Below are 21,646 nucleotides of genomic sequence, written 5' to 3'. Positions count from 1 at the left end.
TCGAAGGCTGGAGGAGCTTAAATGACCAAGAGGCGGGGATTGATGATTAGTCACCTCTAATGCTCGTCGAGAAACTTGTACCAAACATGCATTGCAGGAGAGATTACGATCGCGGATGGATCTATGTAATATGCTGACAACCTCAATTAAACGCACCTCACATTTGTGAGTTGAATATATAGAAAAAGTAGTGACCATCTCACTGAGCCGAACCAACAACTTCAGCACCGGCTGTCCTTCCGTAAACAACACACTCCAACAAAGAGGAACCTCCCAAGCGATTATCTCCATGAATACCTCCTGTAATCTCACCAGCAGCAAAAAGGCCAGGAATAGGCACAAGCTTATCCTCACGCTTCGTCAAAACACGGGCCTTCTGATCAATGGCGACTCCCCCCATGGTGAAATGTGTGATAGGCGTTACTCGGCCGATATAAATATCCTCATCGCGATTTTCCTCTCCGGCCTTGAGTGTCCAGCGTCCCCTCTGCTTACGGCCGAATTCATCGTCTGTGCCCTCAGCGACAGCCTTGGCATATTTATCCACAGCAGCAATCTGAGAAGGCTTGAGATCGCGCACCTTGACCTTCTTGAGGAGGCCCTTCCACTCATAGAAGCCAATGTGGTTAGCCGATGCAGCAGAGGCACCAGGGTCGAGAAGAATAGTAATATCCCATTGCTTGATGACACCGTCGCCATCGGTGGCAGTTGGTAGCTTCATGATAGCGTTGCTGACATGCTCACGAGTATCCATCTCGTCAACGAAGCGAGAGCCCTCAGGTGAAAGAAGAATACCGCCTTCGCCACGGAGCATCTCGGCCGCGAGAAACTTGAGCATGGAGTTGGGCGTCGCAGGATCAACGAAGCCTGTTGGGTGAATTTGCACGCTGTCCATGTCTAACAGCTCAGCTCCCACAGCGGTGAGAATATCGTGAGAGCCCGGCCTCTCCTCGTTCGTCGAAGGAATACCCTTGAGGTCAGGGCGATAGCGCGCCAGAAGACCTGTGGCATCTCCAGCGAAACCACCACTGGCGAACAAGACGGATCCCTCAAGGTTATGCTTCTTCCCTTCAAATTCGTACTCGACACCCTTGACGGTGTTTCCCTCCTTAAGTAGTGCCCTGACCTCAGCAAGGTTGGTAATAGAGAACTTCTCATTCTCTTTGAGTTTGTTGAGTAAAGCGATGATGATGGCGGCTCCGGGCGGTGTCTTTCCAGCGCCACGGTGAGTGCGAGCAACGCTGTGGCCGCCAAGAGGTGCCACGACACTGAGATCTACACCGATCTCATCAACAAGCCAGTTGACTGCGGCTGCTGATTCGGTAGTGAGCTTTGTGATGAGAGCCTCGCGATCGACAGGAGGTTGCGTGAGATGGAACCGTGACCCAGCTGATCTGACAGAGTCGCTGTAGAAAAGAGTATCGCTCTCCACGCCAGCAGCGCGCTGGTACTTGGTGCCCGCACCATTAATACCCGATGAAGCCTTGATGCTGTTACCGCCAGGCTTCGGCGCGCGATCAAGAAGATGAACGGATGGAGCCCCGCGCTGAAGAGCCTCATACGATGCTGATAAACCAGCGAGGCCGGAGCCGACGACAACGACGGGACGCGTGGACATGGTCTTTGAGAAAACAGAAGTTACAGTCGAAGGTTTAATGATGTTTCCGTAGAGCATAGCAGTTAGAGCGACTGCGAAGCCAATGCATGAAAGGAACAGGATCTGCGGCCTGCTCATGGTCCAGCGAAGGATACGAGGCATTAGGTTATTATTGCGGGGGCGGCACTCATAGGCGGTATCGGCGATTTATACATACAATACGGCAGAGTGAGTTGGTTGCAGCTGCAATGATGGTTGTGATTGCTCAGCGTGAGGTGTTGGATCATGGTGGACTGTTGTGGTCGTGGCTCACGGCCCATCAGGTGATTCTGTTCCATCGTACGATGCGTGAGAATGAAGCTTCTCCGGTCTAGAAGGGAAAAGGGGGTTGAGGATGTTACGACGCACGACGTAGTCGTAATATGCAGAAGATCTCGGCAGACGTGAATAGGTTTAGAGATTAGCAGATTCAAGATTGATAATTGTTCTTGCTTTTTCCCGATTATCGGTCATGGTACCGATCGGTCAGTCCCGGTTTTCCGGAGCAGGGCGGCCCCACCTTCGGGATGACGGGATGATGAAATACCGAAGCAACGGCTACAAACGATACTTTCCGCATCACGTTAAGGAGAACATTACAAAGAAAGCATATCGGTGGAGGACTTGTCTCAACAGAGTGCAGTGCCCATTTGTGCCTTGCGGCTGTCATCTGGTGGCGTGAGCCCGGCATTGGCGTCAACACCAGGATCGGCCTGCACGATGAACCTGCAGAAACCATGACCCGAATGATGATTGTGACCATGATCGAGATTCTAGTGCGCCTCGTAAGGCATAGTCCGTAAACACATAACTGTTCATAGAGGTTGGCACAGGTATTTATCCGCTCCACTGCCTGTACTGATCTTAGAATATGATAGCGTCAGTAATTCGATCACAGGTGTACTCAATCAACTTTGAGCCTTTGATCATGATGTTCCTCATTTTTTCATATGTACAGTACCAAGCTTATTACATCACATGCTAACCACCATCTAATGAGCCGCGATGCTTCAGCGGCGGCTGTAAATGCAAAAGCCAACGATCGCTGGCCGGTACAGCGAATGACCTTCTAAAACTCCTTCAATGCAGCGGACTCAAACCACATGTTCGCCTAAAGTTGGAACGTATACACCCTATTTTATAAGAATCCAAGTCGTAACGCGTGAAATGCAAGAAAACTTCATCGATACACGTCTAAGCAAGGTTTTGCTCGGCCTTGTGGTGACGGTGTGCCCGACCCTCATCGGACCAGGGGAAGTGGATGACGGGAACCTGGAAGAAGGAGTTGCTGATGACTTGTTAATGATGTATACTTTTATAGAGTGAGGAGGTAAAACATACCTGCTGTCTTGGAGACCGGCGAGGGCATTGTACCAAGCCATGAATGCAGCCAAGAATCCAAACAGCCCAGCTGCCTTTTGAAGAGCAAGCTGAGCGCTGTGGTTGCCCAAGTCGTGGGCATAGTTCTCGCATGCAAGCAAGAGGAAGCAGATGTCGAGGAAGAAGAAGAGGGAGAAGAATGCAAGGGTGGACTTGAGGGTGCAGATGAGGAGAAGTGTTGTGAAGATCCACCAGCCAGTAAGGAAGAAGCCCATGACTGAACCAGTATCACCCTCGTAAGGACCATCGGCGCCGAGGACGTTCCATGTTGGTGTCAAGAGAAGACCATAGGCGATCCAGAAGCCTCCGTATGATGATAGGGCGGTAGCACCGAAAGTGTTTCCAACAGCCATTTCCCTGTGTATATGTTAGAGAAGGTGTATAAGTTGAGTGGCAAGTACAACATACCACATGCCAGCGCAAAGCTGAACAAGACCACCATAGCCAAAGGCCACAGGAATAGCAATAGCAGGCGAAGATTCACCACGGACGTGCATGTTGATGCATGATAGGACAAAGGTTGTGAGAGCGAAAGCGCATAGTCCTAGAGGAGCTGGGTTGGCGAACTTGCGGTGCTCAACAGGCTTCCAGAGACCTGGCTGCAGGGCACCACCGAAAGCGGGATGGATGTTTGAGGGATGGGCATAGAGATGAGGATGAGCTTGTTGATGGGCAGCAGTTGTCTGACGCTCCAGTGTCTTGTCAGAGTCGTGAGGAGACTCGTTGGAGAATTGCTGTTGGTAATCGGGCATTGGTTGAGCCATTGTTACGTGTGTTGGTGCGGACTACTGAAGTCCAAGTGATGTTCTATAAGTGATGTATCGACAGGAAATAGTATGACGGTCTATAAAGGACCAAGCGTGAGATGAATAGCAAGAAAAACAACGAGATCGAAAGTGGCAACGGGAGACAAGACAGATTTATAAAGCAGGACGGACTAACTAGACCAGGGCAGAGACTCGACACGGGAATTGAAGAGAGAATGGATATCAAATTAGGTTCTGGAGACGGGGGCAGAAGGCAGAGCAGAGACCGTGCTGTGGAGTGATATGGGTACGTAGGTGGAGTGACGGTGGAGTGCCCCGACGACGAGGGCGTGGGCGTGGAGAAAGCAAATGTCTGACCAGGGTCGAAAGGGTCTAGAATGGGGGTGCAAGATCAACAACAGCGCTGCAGATTTGGGGGGACATCAAGTGTATCAATTGGGCAAAAGATGACGATTATGTTCAATGATGCTCAAATGTATAGACAATGCACATTTTATAAGAACACATCTATCATCGTGGTGGTGATTATAAGTCCATGAGGGTGACATGGCAAGGCTCAACGGCCCGGATTGTCCACCTCATGATCTCTTCCTCTCCTGACAAACAAAACATATATTTCGGGTAAAATCTAAGCAAAACCACAAATAGAGGAGAAACTTCCCTTTGAGTATTCCAATTGGCTCTCAAGACAAACAAAGAACCCTCATAAACATCAAAAACGCACAACCCCTAACCCCAACAATCCGGAGAGCACCATAACCCGCGGGGAATACAATCACATTGTGGGGAAGACATGAGGAGAAAACTCAATGGATGATCTCCTCGCACGACCAAAGAGTAACCGGAAAAGATGCCGTCGGTCTTTGAATTCCAGACGTTTCAGCGTGTGAACAAGCGCGTATTGCGGATTACATAGCATGATATGCAGCATGTTGGCCCTAGCAAAAGGTTCACACATCTGAGATCCATCCGGTGGTGCTGGGGTTATCCCTCGACTTTGCGGAGAAGATGATTGTGTGAGAAATACGGAGGATATCTGACTAAAGATTACAGGTCAGAAGAGACTTTCGGGAGTTGATGTCGGCAGAGATCAAGGAAGATCGCGTGGATGAATTTGATCAATCATCAAGATCGTGAACTCTCTGGCCTGAGCAACACAGTATTACATATCTTTATATCATTTTGTAACTGCCATGGACTAAGAAACTAGCCAAACTTCAATTTTAGTGTTTATAGCAATGTTTGTTATGAGCAAACATCACTTGGAGTCTTGACTGCAAACCGCCTTTTGGACGATTGAAGCACCAACCATTGTCGTCGGAGACTCCTCCCCGCAACTCACATATCCCGAAACCCCAATCTTATCGAATCAACCTCAATATTAGAGTAGACAACCCAAAGCTCATTACGCTCAAAAGTCAGGGCGATCAACCAAGTTGCCGCCTCACGGTCAAAACGTGGAGAGCCACGCGGATTGTCCACCTAGCGCCCACATAGCAATGGTGATCTGTCTTACAAACCAGCAAAGATTTCACTACAAGGTCCATATTTTCCAAGAAATTAGCATTCTGGAGCACGTGGTGATTTGCTAAAGAATTTAGTTGAGAGACCATGATGCAAAGTCTGGTTCATATAGGAGGGTCGGCAATGTTGACGCTTAGTGGCAGGGGCACACACACACACACACCAAGGAGGCTGATGTTTTTTTTTTCCTCCGACGGCTGCGGCCGAGATGCAACAGAGGGAAAAAAGCCAAGGGCGTGGGATGTGAGGGGTACGCTGATTAAGAATTGGAGAAATTCTAGCAGGGGTGTGAGTTGATCAGGTTGGTGCACGCCCATGACAGCATCACCAACTTACAGCCCAAAGGCCTTCAACCAGAACAAGACAAGAAAACCACCAAAAAGTCTGGAGATTTAAACTTGAATTAAACAATCTGGGGCAGACTCTGGGGTCAAAGATCCCGATTTATTTCCCCAGAATCTCGTCGAGATAAACAATGAGGAGAGAAGCTCTGGACGATGGCCGAAGGTGGGCCTGAGCAGCATCACTTTCGTCACTGATTTTGCGAAAGAGAGGCAAAAGACCCATTTTATCTGACGCCGACTTATCCGTTGATTTACATTCATATGTATACATGTAGAGAGCACGGTGCAGTCCTCGGTTATGCAGAGGGACACTCACTCGTTTGAAAGGGTGATCACTATGCAGTTGTGCAGCTCGAGAGAAAGCGTTGGCTCGAATGAAACGAGCCAAGAGTGAGAACTACAATCATGAAATCACCGTGACATAGGAACGGATTCAGCAGCGTTTCGTTATGACAACTGCCAAGTCTAAACTTGTTCTCCAAAAAGAGGGCCTGAGCGAGGAAGTTGTAGGGTTCTCCTCAGGGAAAGGAATTTGGAGAAGACCTAGAGAGATCAGGCGGGAATAGCGAGTTGATGAGCCAAGACCCGATGCATCGTGGAAAAAAGCCCTCGCTCCTCTCGCCGTACTCCAACTCAATTCAACTGCCAGACCCCAACCACAAACTCATCTGCATGGCTTGCACACAGCAGAATGCACCCCCAATCTTGTAGAAAGGGTTGCCCAGCCAAGCTAATTAACGTCGGCAGTCGTCTCTCAAGGGCTCATCCTCCGATGAAAGAACACAACAAGATCAACAAGATCACGAGAGAAGGCCAGGAAAAGGGCCGTTTACTCTCTGAGTCTAATTCCTCAGAGGGGAACGTCTGGTTAATGAGGAAATTTAGCTTGCACTTTATCCTCGGTTGTCAGTCGGCTACAAGACGGATACTGTTATCACATCGAATGATCGATGCGCCCAAATTAGAATCCATTGTTTTTTGAGCCTCCTGTTTTCTTGTTCAGGGGTACTGATAGCGCTTCCGCATGTTGCAGGGTTTGGCTGGGCGGCTCTTTTGGAGTAACCGAAGTGACGTTCAGTCACTGTACGACTGAGAGTGATTGTCGTGAGTTGGGGACTGATGATGAGCATTATGAGCCGTGATATGCTGACATGTACCGTTTTTGAATGATTTATGACTCAGTTTACGCCTCTTTCTGCAGAAAAAGAGAGACCTTCAGGCAGTTTTTCCAGAAGCAATTAGGTGCAGGGATCTTCCTGGTGAAGAGGCGTCCTCCACTTCAGGGGATTGAGTGTGGTGCAGGAACTGAAAGCGATGACGCCACGGCTGCTGAACCTCCTCCAATTGTTTGTTCTCCTGATAAAGTGTAGCAGTCTCCTCTTATCCCCGTATCATCGATACATAACTTGATCACCAGCCTCCCTCTAAATATTCTCATTTTATGTAGACGATCACTTCAATCTCGCTTTGTCTTCACCGTAGAATCATCACCGATGAAGAATGGAGAAAAGGAAACAGTCTCCAAAATTTGCCCCCCATCATCATAACCTGACGGGTTCCACTGTCATCCTTGATCGTATGAGTGAGGATCCGCTGTCTCCCACTGCCTCTGCCTTGTCTCGCCACCTCCAAATTCCGCCTGCGGAAATATCATCTTTCGCGCTCTGTCCGAGACCCCGAAGCCTCTTTTGCTGCCCTAAAGTGTCACCATTGCTACCCTTTGTTGGACAAATACAGATTGCGGATCCGAGATGTAAACCCAAAATGAAGACTCTGCAGCAAAACACAGGCAAACACAAACAGTCACCTATTCCCCCCTCACGATCTCACCCTTCTTTAATACATACCAGAAACCCTGGCTCTCATCGCTCATCAATCTCTGACACAAACACGCACAGGCCACATTTACGCCAGCCAAGACCTCAAGAGCCGCGAGAGGCCAAGCTAGCTAGACAAGGATCTGATCTGCTGCCGCTCATCAAAAGGGTCTTGAACGGCAACTACGGCCGGCGGTCATGGTTTGTCAGTCACATCTTTTCTCTTGAGCGCATATCGGATTTCAATATCCGTGTCCAATCTGAGGGTCGCATGCGTCAATGCCCTCCTGAGCGAGACTGAGTGTTGGTGATCATTGGTGCTAAACATCCCTCTGTGTTTCCACTGTAGCTGCTACCCCTGAGCTTTGAACGCCAGGCAGATATTCACTAAATGGAAATTTGTACAAACGATGTGTCGTACGTAAGTTATCCTCGGTTGTGTTGTACTCCACGATGGAGAATGACTCGAGATGAAAGAGTTTTCACTCCTTTTTGAGCAACTTCCTTTTCTCCGGATGGCAGTCGGTGATGTTTGTTGAGAATCTGTACGGAGTACACTCACGATGCAACGTAACTCGAAGATATTGAATAATACAATTATTATCCAGTCAGCATAACCTCGGCTCTGTTTCCCCTAAAGTCAACTCCCTGAAGTTGGTAAAAGATGCCTTTGTCAAAGCGATAGGAGGTTGTCCGGGAGGCTCGGGGGAGGCCAATCTCACGACCGCGAGGCACAAGCGAAGGAACTTCTTCACCAACTCCCTGATAGTGTGGCATAAGTTTTGTTGTATGGGTGGTGTTACTTTGTTGAGTGAGGCCTCACAATAAAGAGAGTAAACCCCGTTCGATGCTCAACACAGGACAGATCACTCATGCATATTTCTGTGAGATGTTTATGTCGCCATAAAGTGCTATGAACGGCAGTTGGATAAGTTATACTTTCAATCGATCAGCTCTTCATCTATAATAGTTTGATGAGTCTATGTGTGCCATAGCCCAAGCCTTTGTCTGGTGTTGAGGGTAAGGTGTCGCCTTATGGGAATCTGTCGTCTAACAGTTGAAGCGTATGGCTTATGAAAATATTCAAGTGCCGGAATACCCTTTAAGTAAAATAGTCTCTACAGCATTATGATCAAGTCAGGACAATTTGGTTGGTGGCACTGTATCTCTCGCAGGGGGTGAGTTTTCACATTTTATGATAGACTCCAAGACTCTACACACCTATTCTAAAAGGCGACTTGAAGAACAATGCATTGTTCCATTCAAATCCGGGTAACTAATGATTGAAAACACTACCATATGTAGATCATCGTAACTGAAGAGGTTGTCATGCCCAAGTACCCTCATGAGACTCCCAACAGTTCACAGCATTGCCGTCTCGATTCACAAACTGGGTAAGCCCAGGATTTGAGGTTTGATTTCTGATAGCAACAATGTAACAGACACTTCGGTTCCGCAATCACACCACTCTTTCTATAGCTGGGGATTCATCCCCATACACAAGCACTGACGAGCCCCTTGAGGGTATCCCCACAGGCATTCCCCAGACTGAATCTGAAGACATGTTTTCGGGAGATCTAGATCTTGACTCTCTTTCCAAAATTTGTCACTGTATCCGAACTCCACTTAATATGGCTAATTCACTGCGTGGGGCGTTTCCTAGATAGTTTGAAGCAATCGTGTGTGCTACCATTCGACTTTGAGTGACACTGGGACACAGAACACAAATATCGTGTTTTACAACTTGAAAACCAAATTCTACTACATTCTTGCTTGAGCATTTTTATATGTCACAGTTTTCTGTCTCAATAAGGACCCAGGTGGGCAAGTTACATAAGCCAAAGGGCTTTCGAATAGGACTTTATTGGCACAGAGGAAAATACTTACCTTTTTACTTCATTTCGGCCAAGTTCGATGTCAACTTCCTGACTCCCATCACACTACCTAGTTCTCGGTAGGAGGGCATGAGCTTTCACGTCTCATCCCAATGCCCCCACTGCACAGCACACTTATCTTGAGCTTACCTCAACTTCCAGCAACCTATTCCTCAATGGTGTACAGCTGGAAATCGGGCAGTGGTCGGATCGCACGCCGGGGTCTCTCCAACTCCATACATTCCGATATCCACGGCGGTTCGTCGATGTCCGCTCGAGCCTCCTCAGCGCCGTGAACGGAATATCGCAGAGCTTCAGGGTCGCCCACTCTCACTTTAATTTCATCCTCACTGATTAGTTCAACGTCGGCCTTCCATGCGGTGGCCAATGCCACAAGCCTGAGGAGCCCAAGGATATAGTAGGCTGGGTAACCTACCAAAACAGCCATGATAGGTGTCACTATGCCAAAGCCGTAGTCACCGCCTACAACGAAACGCCTAATTATCTGTGCCCCCACAACCGCCAGGAAGAAGGTAAGTGAATATCCAAATATGATCCAAGCCGCCCACTCGTCGTCGCCAAGACGGATTGTGAAGTGTACGAGAAGAAAGAAGAGAATCTCGTACATCAGAGGAAACGACACAAAACTGCTGAGATGAGTCAGTAAAAAGGCACAGGGGTACTGGTTGCGCTCCTTCCCACGAATCATCACACGGCTAAGCCGCCAAAGATTGCGTGTCATCCGAAGGTACTCACTAATAAACTTGGCGATAGAAGGTCGGTCCACAAGAACAGTGGCTTCCGGCGTGTCTTGGAATATAACAAGACAAGGTTCCTCGCGCGGAGCCTCTTCTTGAAGCAAGTATCGGTTGAAGAACAGATACTCATCTGCTTTGTGGACACCATGCCGTCGGTTCAAGCACGGCTCAACCTCGAACTGCTGCTTGAATCTCGGCTGGGCAGTCAGCTTGGTACGGAATATGATAGGCGATCCTGTGAAAAGTATAGAGGAATCGAGAGCGTTAAGGGCCCTATTCCTCTCCGCCATGAGGGAGTAGTGACACGAGAAGATACATGTCAAGAACGAGCCCCAGATTCCATCTCGCTTGCGTGCCATCATGGGAACTGTGACGCAGCCGACACGATGACTTGCAAAGGGGATCATTGCCGACTTGAGGAATCCCTCAGGCCAGTGAACTCCCTGATCAGTCAAAGCCGTAAACGGAGTGTCAATTGAGTCCAAAGCATGGGCGATCTCGTGACGTCTATTCGGCTCGTTGATAGCGCCAACACTAATCTTTGTATCAGAGTACGCAAATCTCAACCCTTTCAACTTACCGTCTACCCGGTGCTGAGCCTTCCTATTGCTAGTAGTTATCAGGAGCTGATCGGGTTTGTTCTTAAGGATAGTCCGAACATAGTCGACCAGATTTCGATCTTTCGAGTCACTGATTGTCAATATTACGGAAATCTTGTTCGATCCATTTAGGCGTCCATGATAGTGCTGGTACTTCCAGCGACCGTATTGCAAAACAAAAAATCCGGTGATTCGGATTACTAAAACCATGCTTAAGAGGACGATGGAGACAATCGCCCCTGGACCGGCGGCTTGAAGTTTGAATCCCATTATGAGCGGCGTACGTTGTTTCTTCTCTTTTTCGAACCGAATGAGTAGGCTGTTCTTGATCAGAGTAGGTTGTGCTTGATCAAAGAATCCGTGCTGAATGGGGAGTTAGGCTCGTTTCAAAGGCTGGTGAGGCTGTGTGATATATACCTTACAATCCAAGTGTTCACAACAAGGACCTGATTCTGTGTTGACAATTGTTCTGAGTTGGAACAGACCTTTGTGTAACCGTGTTCTGTCCATTGTTCTCAGCAACAGTCGAAAAGCCGTGTTCATAGCGAACGTTGAGTTGTTCATCTTGAGCACTGCATCTCCAGGTGTGTAAATTGAACAAGCACTTGAGCTGATGCCAAGCTGTGAGGTTATATTGTGAGTAACCCGCTCATTGGCCTTTCTCATAGATTCGGTATGCCCAGTTCATTGAACGGGAAGAAAATTGTTCATAAACAGTGTATCATTCGGAAAGATTAAATCTTCGGTCACGAATGCTGAGCTGTATAGGTTAGGGAGAACAAAATTCGAGGCTCCGGTGAACATCACGAAGGCTCGAGAAGAGAAAGAGGCTTCTCCCTCCAAGTCTAGAAAATGTCGAAAGAGGTGTTTATTTTTCGATGAGTTTGTTTGGTTTATTCATAGGATTGGGCCTAAATGTTTAGAGATTATCCTAAGCATACGATTGTGGCCAAGGGACACCAGGCCCCAGCAGACATTCTCTCTCTTCTCTCTGAACTTTCTAGCTCACCTGACTTGCATATCAGAACATCGACCAGGGTCAGAATAACAAATGAACGCCCTTTCTATGACAATGCGTTATTCCCATTGAATAGTCCGGGAGGGGCAACGCCGTAGACCTCGGCATATTAGACGAGCAGTGCTGAAGCTTGGCGCCCTTTTTGACACATCTTATGACAAACCATGTGGCATTTATAAGCAGAAAAGACGACACTTGCTATTCACCGACATGAAATGCCGGGTCTTGGTGTCAAATAATGTATGTGTATTACCCCACGAAAGGTCACAAGGAGAGCAACGAGAAAGGAAAAGGCGGGCGGAAGTGGGAGCGAGTGAATGCGGGTAGTAGCCGATCAGATCGGCTGAGATTGGATTGGATACTTGACATTCAACCCCGCTTTATCCCCAGGCTCAAATCTTATTCCCCTTGGTCTTATTGTTAACCGTCTGTTGCCTGTATACGGAAGCCAAAGGGAGACTCCTCTTGGTGCAGTGAGTAGAGAGCTTCATTCATTGGATCTTGGCCCTGTTTGTAAGATATATCACCCAATTACAACATTGTCAGCACAACAAGACCCTAGCGAGACATACAGAGATGGCTTACGCCCCGCGTGGTTCTGCGCCGCCAACCGAAGCCAAGACGCATCAAAACTGGACCCGTCTTATCCCCGGACGCCATTTCCGGTTGTCGGAGATGCCCTAGACGGTCCCTCTAAGCCGGGGTCATAGTTAAGAAGCACTTGATCCCTTTTTGTCCATTTTTTTACTAAAAATCATGACTCCTCCATCTCTTTCCTTTCGTCTTTCCTCCCAATTGCCCTAAACAATGGGAGACAACGACGAGAAAAAGACCTCCCGGTCGCCGGAGCCGGAGCCGGAGACGGGTTCGGCTCGGAGGAGTCTCGACACCACCACTACCGAAGAAGGCGATGTCATCACTCCAGCCCAGGAAGTTCAACGGCAAATTTCGAGCCAGGAGAAGGATAACGGTGATATGTTTCCCCCGAGAACAGATGTACCGCCCCCACCACCCAATGGAGGCTATGGATGGGTTTGCTGTGCCTGTGTTGCGACCATCAACGCCCATACATGGGGTCTCAACTCGAGTTACGGAGTCTTTCTCGCTCACTTCATCGCCAACAACACATTCCCCGGAGCAACATCTCTTCACTACGCCTTTGTCGGATCATTGAGTATTGCTTGTGCCATGCTTGTCTCACCCCTTGCTACACTCTGCGTCCGCGAATTCGGCACAAAACCTACGCTCTTCGCCGGTATCGTATTGGAAACCGCTAGCTTGATATGCGCTAGTTTTGCGACCAAGATATATCAACTCTTCCTCACACAGGGTGTCCTCTTTGGTCTGGGAATGGGCTTCCTCTTTGTTCCCAGCGTCGGTATCGTTCCTCAATGGTTCACAACTCGTCGATCTCTCGCAAACGGTATCAGTGCCGCTGGTTCGGGTCTCGGTGGTTTGTTATACTCCTTGGCAGCTGGAGCTATCATCAGGAATATCAGTCTCGCATGGGCGTACAGGATACTCGGCATTATCGTCTTCGTCGTCAATATCATCTGCACTATTCTTGTCAAGGATCGTAACAAGATCATTGGCTCTCGTCAAGCACCCTTCGACCTCGGACTTCTCAAACGTGCTGAGTTTATCTTGCTTCTTGGTTATGGATGGTTCAGCATGCTAGGATATGTGGTTCTCATCTTCAGTCTGGCAAACTATGCCAACTTCATTGGTCTCGATGCCTCTCAAGCAGCCATGGTCAGCGCCATCTTCAATCTGGGTCAGGCTGCTGGCCGTCCTTTCATCGGGTACTTCAGTGATCGCACAGGGCGAATCAACATGGCCTGCGGCACAACTTGGCTAGCCGCAATTCTCGTCTTTGCTATCTGGATCAACGCCAAGTCTTATGGACTTCTTCTCTTTTTCACCATCGTGGGAGGTGGCATGGCCGGAACCTACTGGGCAACAGTGGCTCCAGTCACAGCCGAGGTCGTCGGCCTTGCTGATGTTCCTGCTGCTCTCAACTTGACTTGGGTCATCATCAGCTTGCCTTGTACATTCAGCACACCCATTGCTCTACAGATTGTCGCCGGCACTGGAAAGTACATCGGCGCTCAAATCTTTGTCGGCGTAATGTATATCGCTGGCGGCCTGTGCCTCTTCTTCCTGCGCGGCTGGAAGATTGGTGAACTACGTGAGATCGCTCGTGCTACGAATCACGATCCCGAGGAAATACATCGAGTTAGATCTCAAGCGAGCGGTGCTATCAGTATCAAGAGCAGGAGAGTTGGTCGGAAGAAGATGATAGCTGAGTGCTACAAACCCAGCAAGGTTTAGAAACATGTGTTTGGGCTGTATCAAAGTCCTTTGTTTTTTTGCTCCTATTTGCAAACGTATATACGGCGCTTGGGATAATGTTGGCGTTGAGTTTATGATCAAATACTGTCAAATGTTAGCATTTGTTACCATGCTAAATGGCTTAAGCTAGGTAATAAGTACAAAATGAAAATAAGAGAAACACATTGATGAATACCTGCCCAGTTAAAATTCTCGATAGACAGGCTTAAGGTGGTCGGACATCACAGGTCCAGATCTAACCATACTTTCACCGTTTGCCGGTAACATACGACAGCAGGATGTATGGGCTTGGTTGACTTGACTTGAGCCTCACAAGTACACTTGCTAGTACCAATAATGGAGGGTCTGAAGCGACTATAAGGAGCCTATAGTGAACTTGACCTGCCATGTGCCACTGCTGCATGCCCTCAAAGCTCCCGTCTCGTGTCTCGTGTCTTTAACACACCTTGCCAGAGTCGCCCGATGTAACTCATTAAAGACACACTGGAGCCCGGATATACCTTAATCACAGATAACTATTAATCCCGAAACTCTACTTGAGTCATATGTTCTCAACCAGTGCAGCACGAGGCCTTCATTCTATTGGCAACCTAGGTTCCCTTGCTCTCACCTATCATCACCAACACTATCCAAGTTTCGCCCCCAACCCCATTCACTGACGTCAATATGGCACTAACAATGAACAACCCGGCTAAAAGTGAACTTATCACGTTTCTGGGAAAACGAGACTTCTCATTGGTACCCCGGGCGGCGTTGGGTTGCATCCTTCGCGGTAACCCCGAGCCTTGAGTGTCAGTCGACCGCAGAGCCGCATCGGAATAAAGCTCGAGCTTCGAGCCCGTTTTGGAGCTCGGAAATGGGTGTAAGTCAACTACCGATATTTACGATATACTCAAATCACATGTAGGTAACCAAGAACTTTTTCTTATAATGGACTTACACTGATTGCATCTTTAGGTAGCCCAATATGGCTCCTGAACCAGTCACGTATTACTGGAAATGTGTAAGTCACAGTCTCATTCTATCCAAAGTTGCCATGGTTGAGTGTAACGTCTCATTATTAGTGTCGCTGCCTTCAGACCTGGGATTGGGCCGTACATACCATTTGCACGAACTGCGAACATGTCCGATGTAGCAATTGCACCGTGACCACGCATTAGTAAGTATAACAACTGTAGGGGGTATTTAGTATTGACTCGAATAAGCACCGGAAGCAAAGCTACCAAACCTGACCAAGTTACGATTTGATGTGCTTTGAAGTTTGGAGAGGAGGATGGTTGAGCTGATAGGCAGACGGATGAACAGTTTGACAATAACAAACCTCATGAGAGTGGCATATTGCATTTCTTTCTACTCGAGGAGTAATTGTAACTAGTACGGTCGCTGTATGTTTGGCTTTGGCACTGAATTACACCCTTTTATGGACACGACGCAATTCGAGCGTTTAAGCCATTTGCCGAGTAAAGTTTGAAGGTAGCTTACTTTGTTCATTTGTTATAGATTAGCTTCCAAACAGATAAGATAAGACACGCCATTGCAGTCTTGGTAGCTGTATTACTGGCCCGCTTGAGTGTCTGGATACTGTTGAGTGGTATTGTTCCCATGGTCAGAGTAGGAAGAATCTTGTGTGGGGAGTAACGAGGTAATTAATAGAAATCAATAATTAATGAGCTATTTGAATTCATCATGTAGCAAACTTATAGCTTGATGCCTCCAAGATATCCCCTGACAACATCGAAATTCCACCATCTTGCTTGTAGGAAAGTAAACTGCTTTGTGAGTACGGTCACTAACCGCACAGCCCGTATCCTCAAAAGATTTCTCTAGCCCGCCAAATCAAAGACTGTACTGTAAAGTGTTATGCCCAGGCAGGCAGCAACGGCAGACGATGTCCGCGCGTGGCGAAAAACACAATGATCAATAACGGATAAATCGATTCCCGTGATCGACCAGAATTTTAGCAATCTCATATGTTAGATTGGATTGAAATTGGAGATTCGCGCCGTCTAGAGGTTCTCCAGTCACCGCTCTAACTGTCATTGCCCTCAAAAAGCCGCTGAATCGGTCTGGCACTTGGAGCCAATTTACCTCTTCCAAAGTGACCGACAGATCATACCCAGCGTCTCGTAGGGGAGTCGTAGACCCGTTGAGGAAACCAAAGTCTCTCCAGGGACGGCAGAGATGGAACTCAATTCCCATGTCTGTCGAAACGCTGAGCACGGCGGCCACCCAGTCTCTAACGTGATTATGGGCGCCTGTGTAGGATCCATGCGCGTGTGGTTCCGTGTCCCATCCGTTGAGAAGTGGTGCTTCGGGAAAAGAAGCACTCTCGAATACAAGAACCTTCGCATGGACCCGGGGCATAACGCCACTATAGTTTTCGAAGCGTGCTTTGAGAAGCTCTGCGAACAGCCTCATTGTGCGGCTCGAGTCGAATTGGAATGTTACCATTTCACATGCCTTGGCCATGTAGTCCTTGTCGAGAGTTGCTGAAGCTTGGTTCATGTCCTGAAAAAAAACCACAACTCCGTTTTCCGGAACAACGTAAAGGAAACGATGATTCGAATCCATCTCCACACCGGCGCATTCTTTACGGATCGCGCCAGCGTAGTCAATCTCCTTCGACTCCGTATCGTGCTGCGCACTGGCTGAGTGGTTGCCGACAGATGTAGATGGCTGAAGTTCGCCATGTCTTTGGTCTCTTACGAGGTGGCTACACATTCATATATTAGCGCCCGATCCTTGCAGTGAAAGATGCCATTACTTACGCTTTGATTGTGATCTGTACCGTTGCGCTCGTCCATGGTAATTCTCAGGTTGACATCAATGGCTCCTTGGGTCTGTATGGTCAATAGCTCTGATCTTGATCTTCAAGTAGTTAGACAGAGTTATCGAATACGCAAAAGTCTGCAAGTATGCATTTCAAGTAGTAGCGATAATGGCTCACGTTTCTGTTTCCTAATGAAACCTTGATGGGAGATCGAGTGTGGTGTTATAGGCCTTTTCGGAACGCCTTTTGTGTGAAGGGAATAGAAAGAGGATTCGCAATGAGTGCCTTGTGGGGTATTTATTCCATGCAACAAACAATACTCCTGAGAGACAAGTTGACATGATTCTGCCTGATATCCTAAACCGCACCCTGAATCATACACGAGACCTAAATCGAGGAGCGAGAAGAAGAAGAGCAGCTAGCTTTAAGCTTGAGTGCCAAAATACACTGCCTAATGTATGGGCATATCAGTTTCTAGATATTTCAACATTCAATCCTTTCCTTGGAACAGTGAAGCCTATGACTTCACCTTCTCTTTGTTCACCCCGTAATTGACGCCGTGTAAGTGAGACCAAGGTAGACACGTGATCTGGCGTCACGAAAGGCTGGCCGAGTCGCGTCCACGGCCCCACAAGATTCGCGATCTCGACCTCACGTCATAACTTGCAGCTTCGCCAATACTTGTATGGAATTGTAGACGACCTCGCGTCGTACTTGACGCCTGGAGATGTGGATCCTGGAGAATTCAGAGGCCTTTGATGGTGAGTTTGGACCTTCATCTGTCGATGTGGCTAATCATCCCTAGGCCGAAAGTTATGGTTGCGACCAGGGAAAACCTACCTATTTGGTCGAACAGCCGCAGAACGTAAGAGAAATCCCCCTAAACGAAAGAATTAATGCTCATAAAATCTATAGCCGGCCAACTTGCGATATCACACAATACAATCTCGCGCAAGCACTTGACCATCACCGTCAGCCCTGTCGAGAAAGGCCAGGCGCACAATCCAAGGAGTCGCTCAACGCTCACGATCGAAGATTTGGCGACAAAAATAGGGACAGCCGTCAATGGAGAAAAGATTAAAGGCAAGAGAAAGGTGATTGAAGGTGACAAGGCCGAGTTTACAATGGGGAAATGCCCAAACAGATTCAGGTAACTCGTTTCATCCGATCTGGTGTTACGCCGCTTACAGTCCACAGCATCTCGTGGGAACCAGTTGTCTTTGCGTTTTCCTTCACCAGCAAGGAACTACAGACAGACCCCCTAACTACACTTCGAGGAAGATTCGAGCAGCTTGATATCAAGCTTGTGACGGAGTATGTTGACTCGACCACACATGTTGTCTCAAAGAAACGAAATACGGCCAAAGGGCTTCAGGCCTTGATCAACGGGAAACACATTGTAACGGAAACTTTCCTCGATGCAGTGGCTGAAGCCGGAAATCTAGCGGATGGGGCGGAGACCACCGACTTGAGCCCCTTGGAGCAGGACTTTGATCAAAACTGGCCCGATGCTATGCAACATTTACCTCCAAGGGGAGGCGAGCCTGTACAACACCCTGACTCGACGTATGCCCCAGATGCAGGGAGGCGCGACATATTTGAAGGCTACAGCTTCATCTTCTACGACCCCGTACAGTACAACAACTTGCTGGCGCCTATTACGAGTGGTGGTGGCAAAGCGTTGTTGCGAAATGTTGATCCCGAAGAAACTTTGGTCGATGACTTTGTTCAATATGTCAAAAGTGTCGCTGGTGAAAAGGGCCTCGGTGCCTTTAACGACGGCAGCGAGGGAAAAGGTGTAGTAGTAGTACGCTTCGTTCCTTCGAAAGGAGGTTCAGTTGATTGGTATGTGGGCTTTTTCAGGTCTGTATCCCTGAGACTGGATCATCGTCCTATTGAGCAAAGTGAGTTTTTGGAAGCAATCCTCATCAAAGATGCGAGTATTCTTCGACGCCCTCTCGAGGTTGAGTCTGCACATAATACACAACATCAAGCCCAGACTCTTCAAGATCCTGAGGTGGCAAATGGGACACAGCATCCTGCCACACAGGCTGAAACGTCACAGGCACCCGAAGAGTCACAGCTTGCTCCCCGACGTGGGCGGACGAGGAGAACTGTCAAAAGACGCTTTGCAGGCTTCGGCGGAGATGATGACGGTGATATGGACGATATTCCTGCAGCACCAGTGCCTGTAAATCAACCCGCAACCCGTGCTGCGACTCAGAATGCGACGCAAGCGCCGGCAGAGGAGGAAGGTCTATTCGTGTCTCAGGAGCCAGATGCACCCCTAGAAACGCTACAGTCTAGCAATGCCAGGTCTTCGCAAAGGAAAAGGCGAGCTTCACCATTACCGCAAGACGACCTCATGGATGGTATGACAACTGCAGCAGAGAGGTTCAAGCGTCAACGGATAGAACGAGGTGAAGATTTGGAGGATCCGGCTGAGCAGATGGTAATTGAGACAGCTGAGAAGGTCCCAGAGCCAAAAAAGATAAAGAAAGAATTCGATATCTTGGCAATAGCTGCACAAAACAGAGAGCAAGAAGAAGCTCGTGCACGGGCTGAAAAGGAAGATTTGGCAAATTTGCCAGATGATGTTGATCTTGCAGAGATTCGCAGACTCAACATCGTAGAAGAGATCGAAGTACGACAGCCTAGCCATCCCCGTACTCGAGAACAAGACATTCGTGACGGAAGATGGGATCCCAAGTGGAATGGGATGAAGAACTTCAAGAGGTTCAGACAACGGGGAGAGGCCACAGGACGCCAGCCCGTAAAGACTATTGTGCCTCTGACGCAGGTCAAGACGAAGGAGTTTGGCGTTGGAGACGATTACTGGCTCGAGGATGAGGAAACGGAGCGCAGGAAGAGGAACTCAAGTCAAGCTCCTGGAACACAGTCACAACCATCTGCGCCTACAGCACCCTCGACTTCATCTCGTGCCCAGAAAAGGGCATATGCCAATGTCATATCAGACAGCAGCGACGAAGAGAGTAATTCAGTATCACAGCGATCTTCGGTACCAGCGACTCGAACACGAGGGGCACAAACACAGTCGCAGGCTAAATCAAAGAGTCAAGCATCACAGAACATGAGCCAGGGGAGTAAACGAGCTGCGGCAGAGCCTGCTGCAGGACAGCAGCCTCCGAAACGGAGTCGGCCAACGAGAAGAGCTGTGGAAGTCGCGGATAGTGACAGCGATGACGAGCTCAAGTTTCGATTTGGAAAGAGACGGTAAAGACCGGTCTCTGTGGGGTATCTTTCTAGCTAATGTACATCTAAGTGTTCGAGGAGAACATCTCTGGCGCAAACAGTGTAGTCTAATACATGTAAAATACCGTTTCCATGTAACACGGATGCGCCAGTAGTCTTGCGTCTATGGTCTATGTCGTCTCTTCAATGTCGTGGTCTAATCCATCTGGTCCATCTGATTCTCAGTGCCTTCAGACTCCTCGACAAGCAGGCCTACGAGACAGGCTGATAACATAGTCTCGTAGTTCACCCAAGGATGAATCTCGCCAAACAACTTGGTACCGTCACGTCCCGCACCTCGCATCAACTCAGGAACACCTCCAGGATGAAAGTCGGCATATGGTGTAACATTGTACACCTTGCCGTTCAGGGCCATCCAAGCATCTTTGCCCTTGCGTCCTGTCATGCGCTTCAGCATAGATGGGGTCACGCGCAGGTATGGGGTTTGGGGTTCGACACCACGGAGGTCAGCATTCGGTCCAGATATGCGAGCCCAGTCGAGAGGAGAGTGGCCTGGCGTGAGGAGGACCTTGCGATTGGGCTTGCTGGGTTTAGATGAGTGTGTAGGTGGAGGTGCCAAGCCACCCGATGACGGAGGACCTCTGTTCGGTAGAGGACCACGAGCTCGTTGCGGTGAATTCACGGCGGGGAACTGAGAGAGTGATGGCATGCGACCAGCAGGCGGGGCAGCTGAGAACGTGGGAGGAGGTAGACGGCCCGGAGCTGGAGGCGGAGGCATCATGGAGGTTGGATTCGGGGAAAGAGCGGGGCCCGGGGCTGTGGGGTTCCGACGCGGGGCGGGGTGTGAACTCGGCGCAATAGGGGCATTGTCGAGACTGAAGCTGGGGACGGAAATAGAGGGAGGATCGGATGCGATAGCCTTGGGAGTTGTTTGTTCTTCGGGTTCGGTGATGGTTGGAGGTGGGGGCGCAACCTTTGGTAAAGGAGGCGGCGGCATAGAAGCAGCATCGTTCCTGTGGATCTTCGACGACGAGGTTGGGGTATCGATCGCAGTAGCAGTAGCCTTTCTTTGGTCTCGACGCTGGTCGTCGCCTCGTGTGGTACGGTTATCGGCCGGACGAGCCCGGAGTCGAGGGCCCGGTTCCACCTCGTGATCCGACACCATGATACGGGGTCCAGGATCAGCATCATCAGCTTCAGTCTCAGCCTCGTCCTTAGCTACAATAGCAGGAGGACCGGTCCCTCTCCAGCGGAGAAGGATCTGCAGCGGCTCTGGCATCCATGATGGCGGACGAACAAGCACCCAGACAACAGAGGCGACGATGAGGCCGATACCAATAACGCCCATGACGACACAATAAAGACTGAAGTGAAACACGAGAAACAAAAAGAGAGTTTTCCCCCAGGTGACTTGGAGAGTTGGGGTCGATTGGCGAGAAGAAGGGAGGGAGTGGATTGTGGAATGGTTATTGCAGAATCATCGGGCCACCTTGTGATGCGCCTCCGATAATAGTTGATGGATTTGCTTTTGTCAGCGGCGGACACGAAAGTCAGAAGCTGGAGCTGAAAGGCCGCAGCTAACCTTGAGCCTTGC

At 49.0% G+C, this 21,646-nt stretch overlaps 8 protein-coding genes across 8 annotated transcripts; 2 read left to right on the top strand and 6 right to left on the bottom strand.

Annotated features, from left to right (window-relative positions):
• Positions 1-199: 199 nt before the first annotated feature.
• FMAN_03142 (uncharacterized protein) lies at positions 200-1,735 on the bottom strand (the record flags this gene model as incomplete). The annotated part of the gene is made up of 1 exon (XM_041831921.1): positions 200-1,735. The coding sequence occupies one exon, from the start codon at positions 1,733-1,735 to the stop codon at positions 200-202; it is 1,536 nt and encodes a 511-aa protein (XP_041682436.1).
• Positions 1,736-2,830: 1,095 nt separating this feature from the next.
• On the bottom strand, positions 2,831-3,780 carry FMAN_03141 (uncharacterized protein; the record flags this gene model as incomplete). Its single annotated transcript, XM_041831920.1, has 3 exons — positions 2,831-2,924; positions 2,978-3,373; positions 3,425-3,780. The coding sequence occupies 3 exons, from the start codon at positions 3,778-3,780 to the stop codon at positions 2,831-2,833; spliced, it is 846 nt and encodes a 281-aa protein (XP_041682435.1).
• Positions 3,781-9,508: 5,728 nt separating this feature from the next.
• FMAN_03140 (uncharacterized protein) lies at positions 9,509-11,365 on the bottom strand (the record flags this gene model as incomplete). The annotated part of the gene is made up of 2 exons (XM_041831918.1): positions 9,509-11,062; positions 11,117-11,365. The coding sequence occupies 2 exons, from the start codon at positions 11,363-11,365 to the stop codon at positions 9,509-9,511; spliced, it is 1,803 nt and encodes a 600-aa protein (XP_041682434.1).
• A 1,159-nt stretch (positions 11,366-12,524) lies between these two features.
• On the top strand, positions 12,525-14,048 carry FMAN_03139 (related to protein MCH2 (monocarboxylate permease homolog); the record flags this gene model as incomplete). Its single annotated transcript, XM_041831917.1, has 1 exon — positions 12,525-14,048. The coding sequence occupies one exon, from the start codon at positions 12,525-12,527 to the stop codon at positions 14,046-14,048; it is 1,524 nt and encodes a 507-aa protein (XP_041682433.1).
• Positions 14,049-14,775: 727 nt separating this feature from the next.
• On the bottom strand, positions 14,776-15,413 carry FMAN_03138 (uncharacterized protein; the record flags this gene model as incomplete). Its single annotated transcript, XM_041831916.1, has 4 exons — positions 14,776-14,940; positions 15,010-15,062; positions 15,172-15,241; positions 15,303-15,413. The coding sequence occupies 4 exons, from the start codon at positions 15,411-15,413 to the stop codon at positions 14,776-14,778; spliced, it is 399 nt and encodes a 132-aa protein (XP_041682432.1).
• Positions 15,414-15,986: 573 nt separating this feature from the next.
• Positions 15,987-16,873, bottom strand: FMAN_03137 (uncharacterized protein; the record flags this gene model as incomplete). The annotated part of the gene is made up of 3 exons (XM_041831915.1): positions 15,987-16,717; positions 16,776-16,782; positions 16,838-16,873. 3 exons carry the CDS (start codon positions 16,871-16,873, stop codon positions 15,987-15,989), a joined length of 774 nt encoding a protein of 257 aa, XP_041682431.1.
• Positions 16,874-17,566: 693 nt separating this feature from the next.
• On the top strand, positions 17,567-20,077 carry FMAN_03136 (uncharacterized protein; the record flags this gene model as incomplete). Its single annotated transcript, XM_041831914.1, has 4 exons — positions 17,567-17,600; positions 17,645-17,704; positions 17,755-17,989; positions 18,037-20,077. The coding sequence occupies 4 exons, from the start codon at positions 17,567-17,569 to the stop codon at positions 20,075-20,077; spliced, it is 2,370 nt and encodes a 789-aa protein (XP_041682430.1).
• A 171-nt stretch (positions 20,078-20,248) lies between these two features.
• On the bottom strand, positions 20,249-21,400 carry FMAN_03135 (uncharacterized protein; the record flags this gene model as incomplete). The annotated part of the gene is made up of 1 exon (XM_041831913.1): positions 20,249-21,400. The coding sequence occupies one exon, from the start codon at positions 21,398-21,400 to the stop codon at positions 20,249-20,251; it is 1,152 nt and encodes a 383-aa protein (XP_041682429.1).
• Between the last annotated feature and the right edge of the window lie 246 nt (positions 21,401-21,646).

Source organism: Fusarium mangiferae (genome assembly GCF_900044065.1).
Source record: "Fusarium mangiferae strain MRC7560 genome assembly, contig: FMAN_scaffold006, whole genome shotgun sequence".
Lineage (NCBI taxonomy): Eukaryota > Fungi > Ascomycota > Sordariomycetes > Hypocreales > Nectriaceae > Fusarium > Fusarium mangiferae.
Note: the sequence above shows the minus strand (reverse complement) of the source record. Positions and strands in the feature narration are given on the sequence as shown.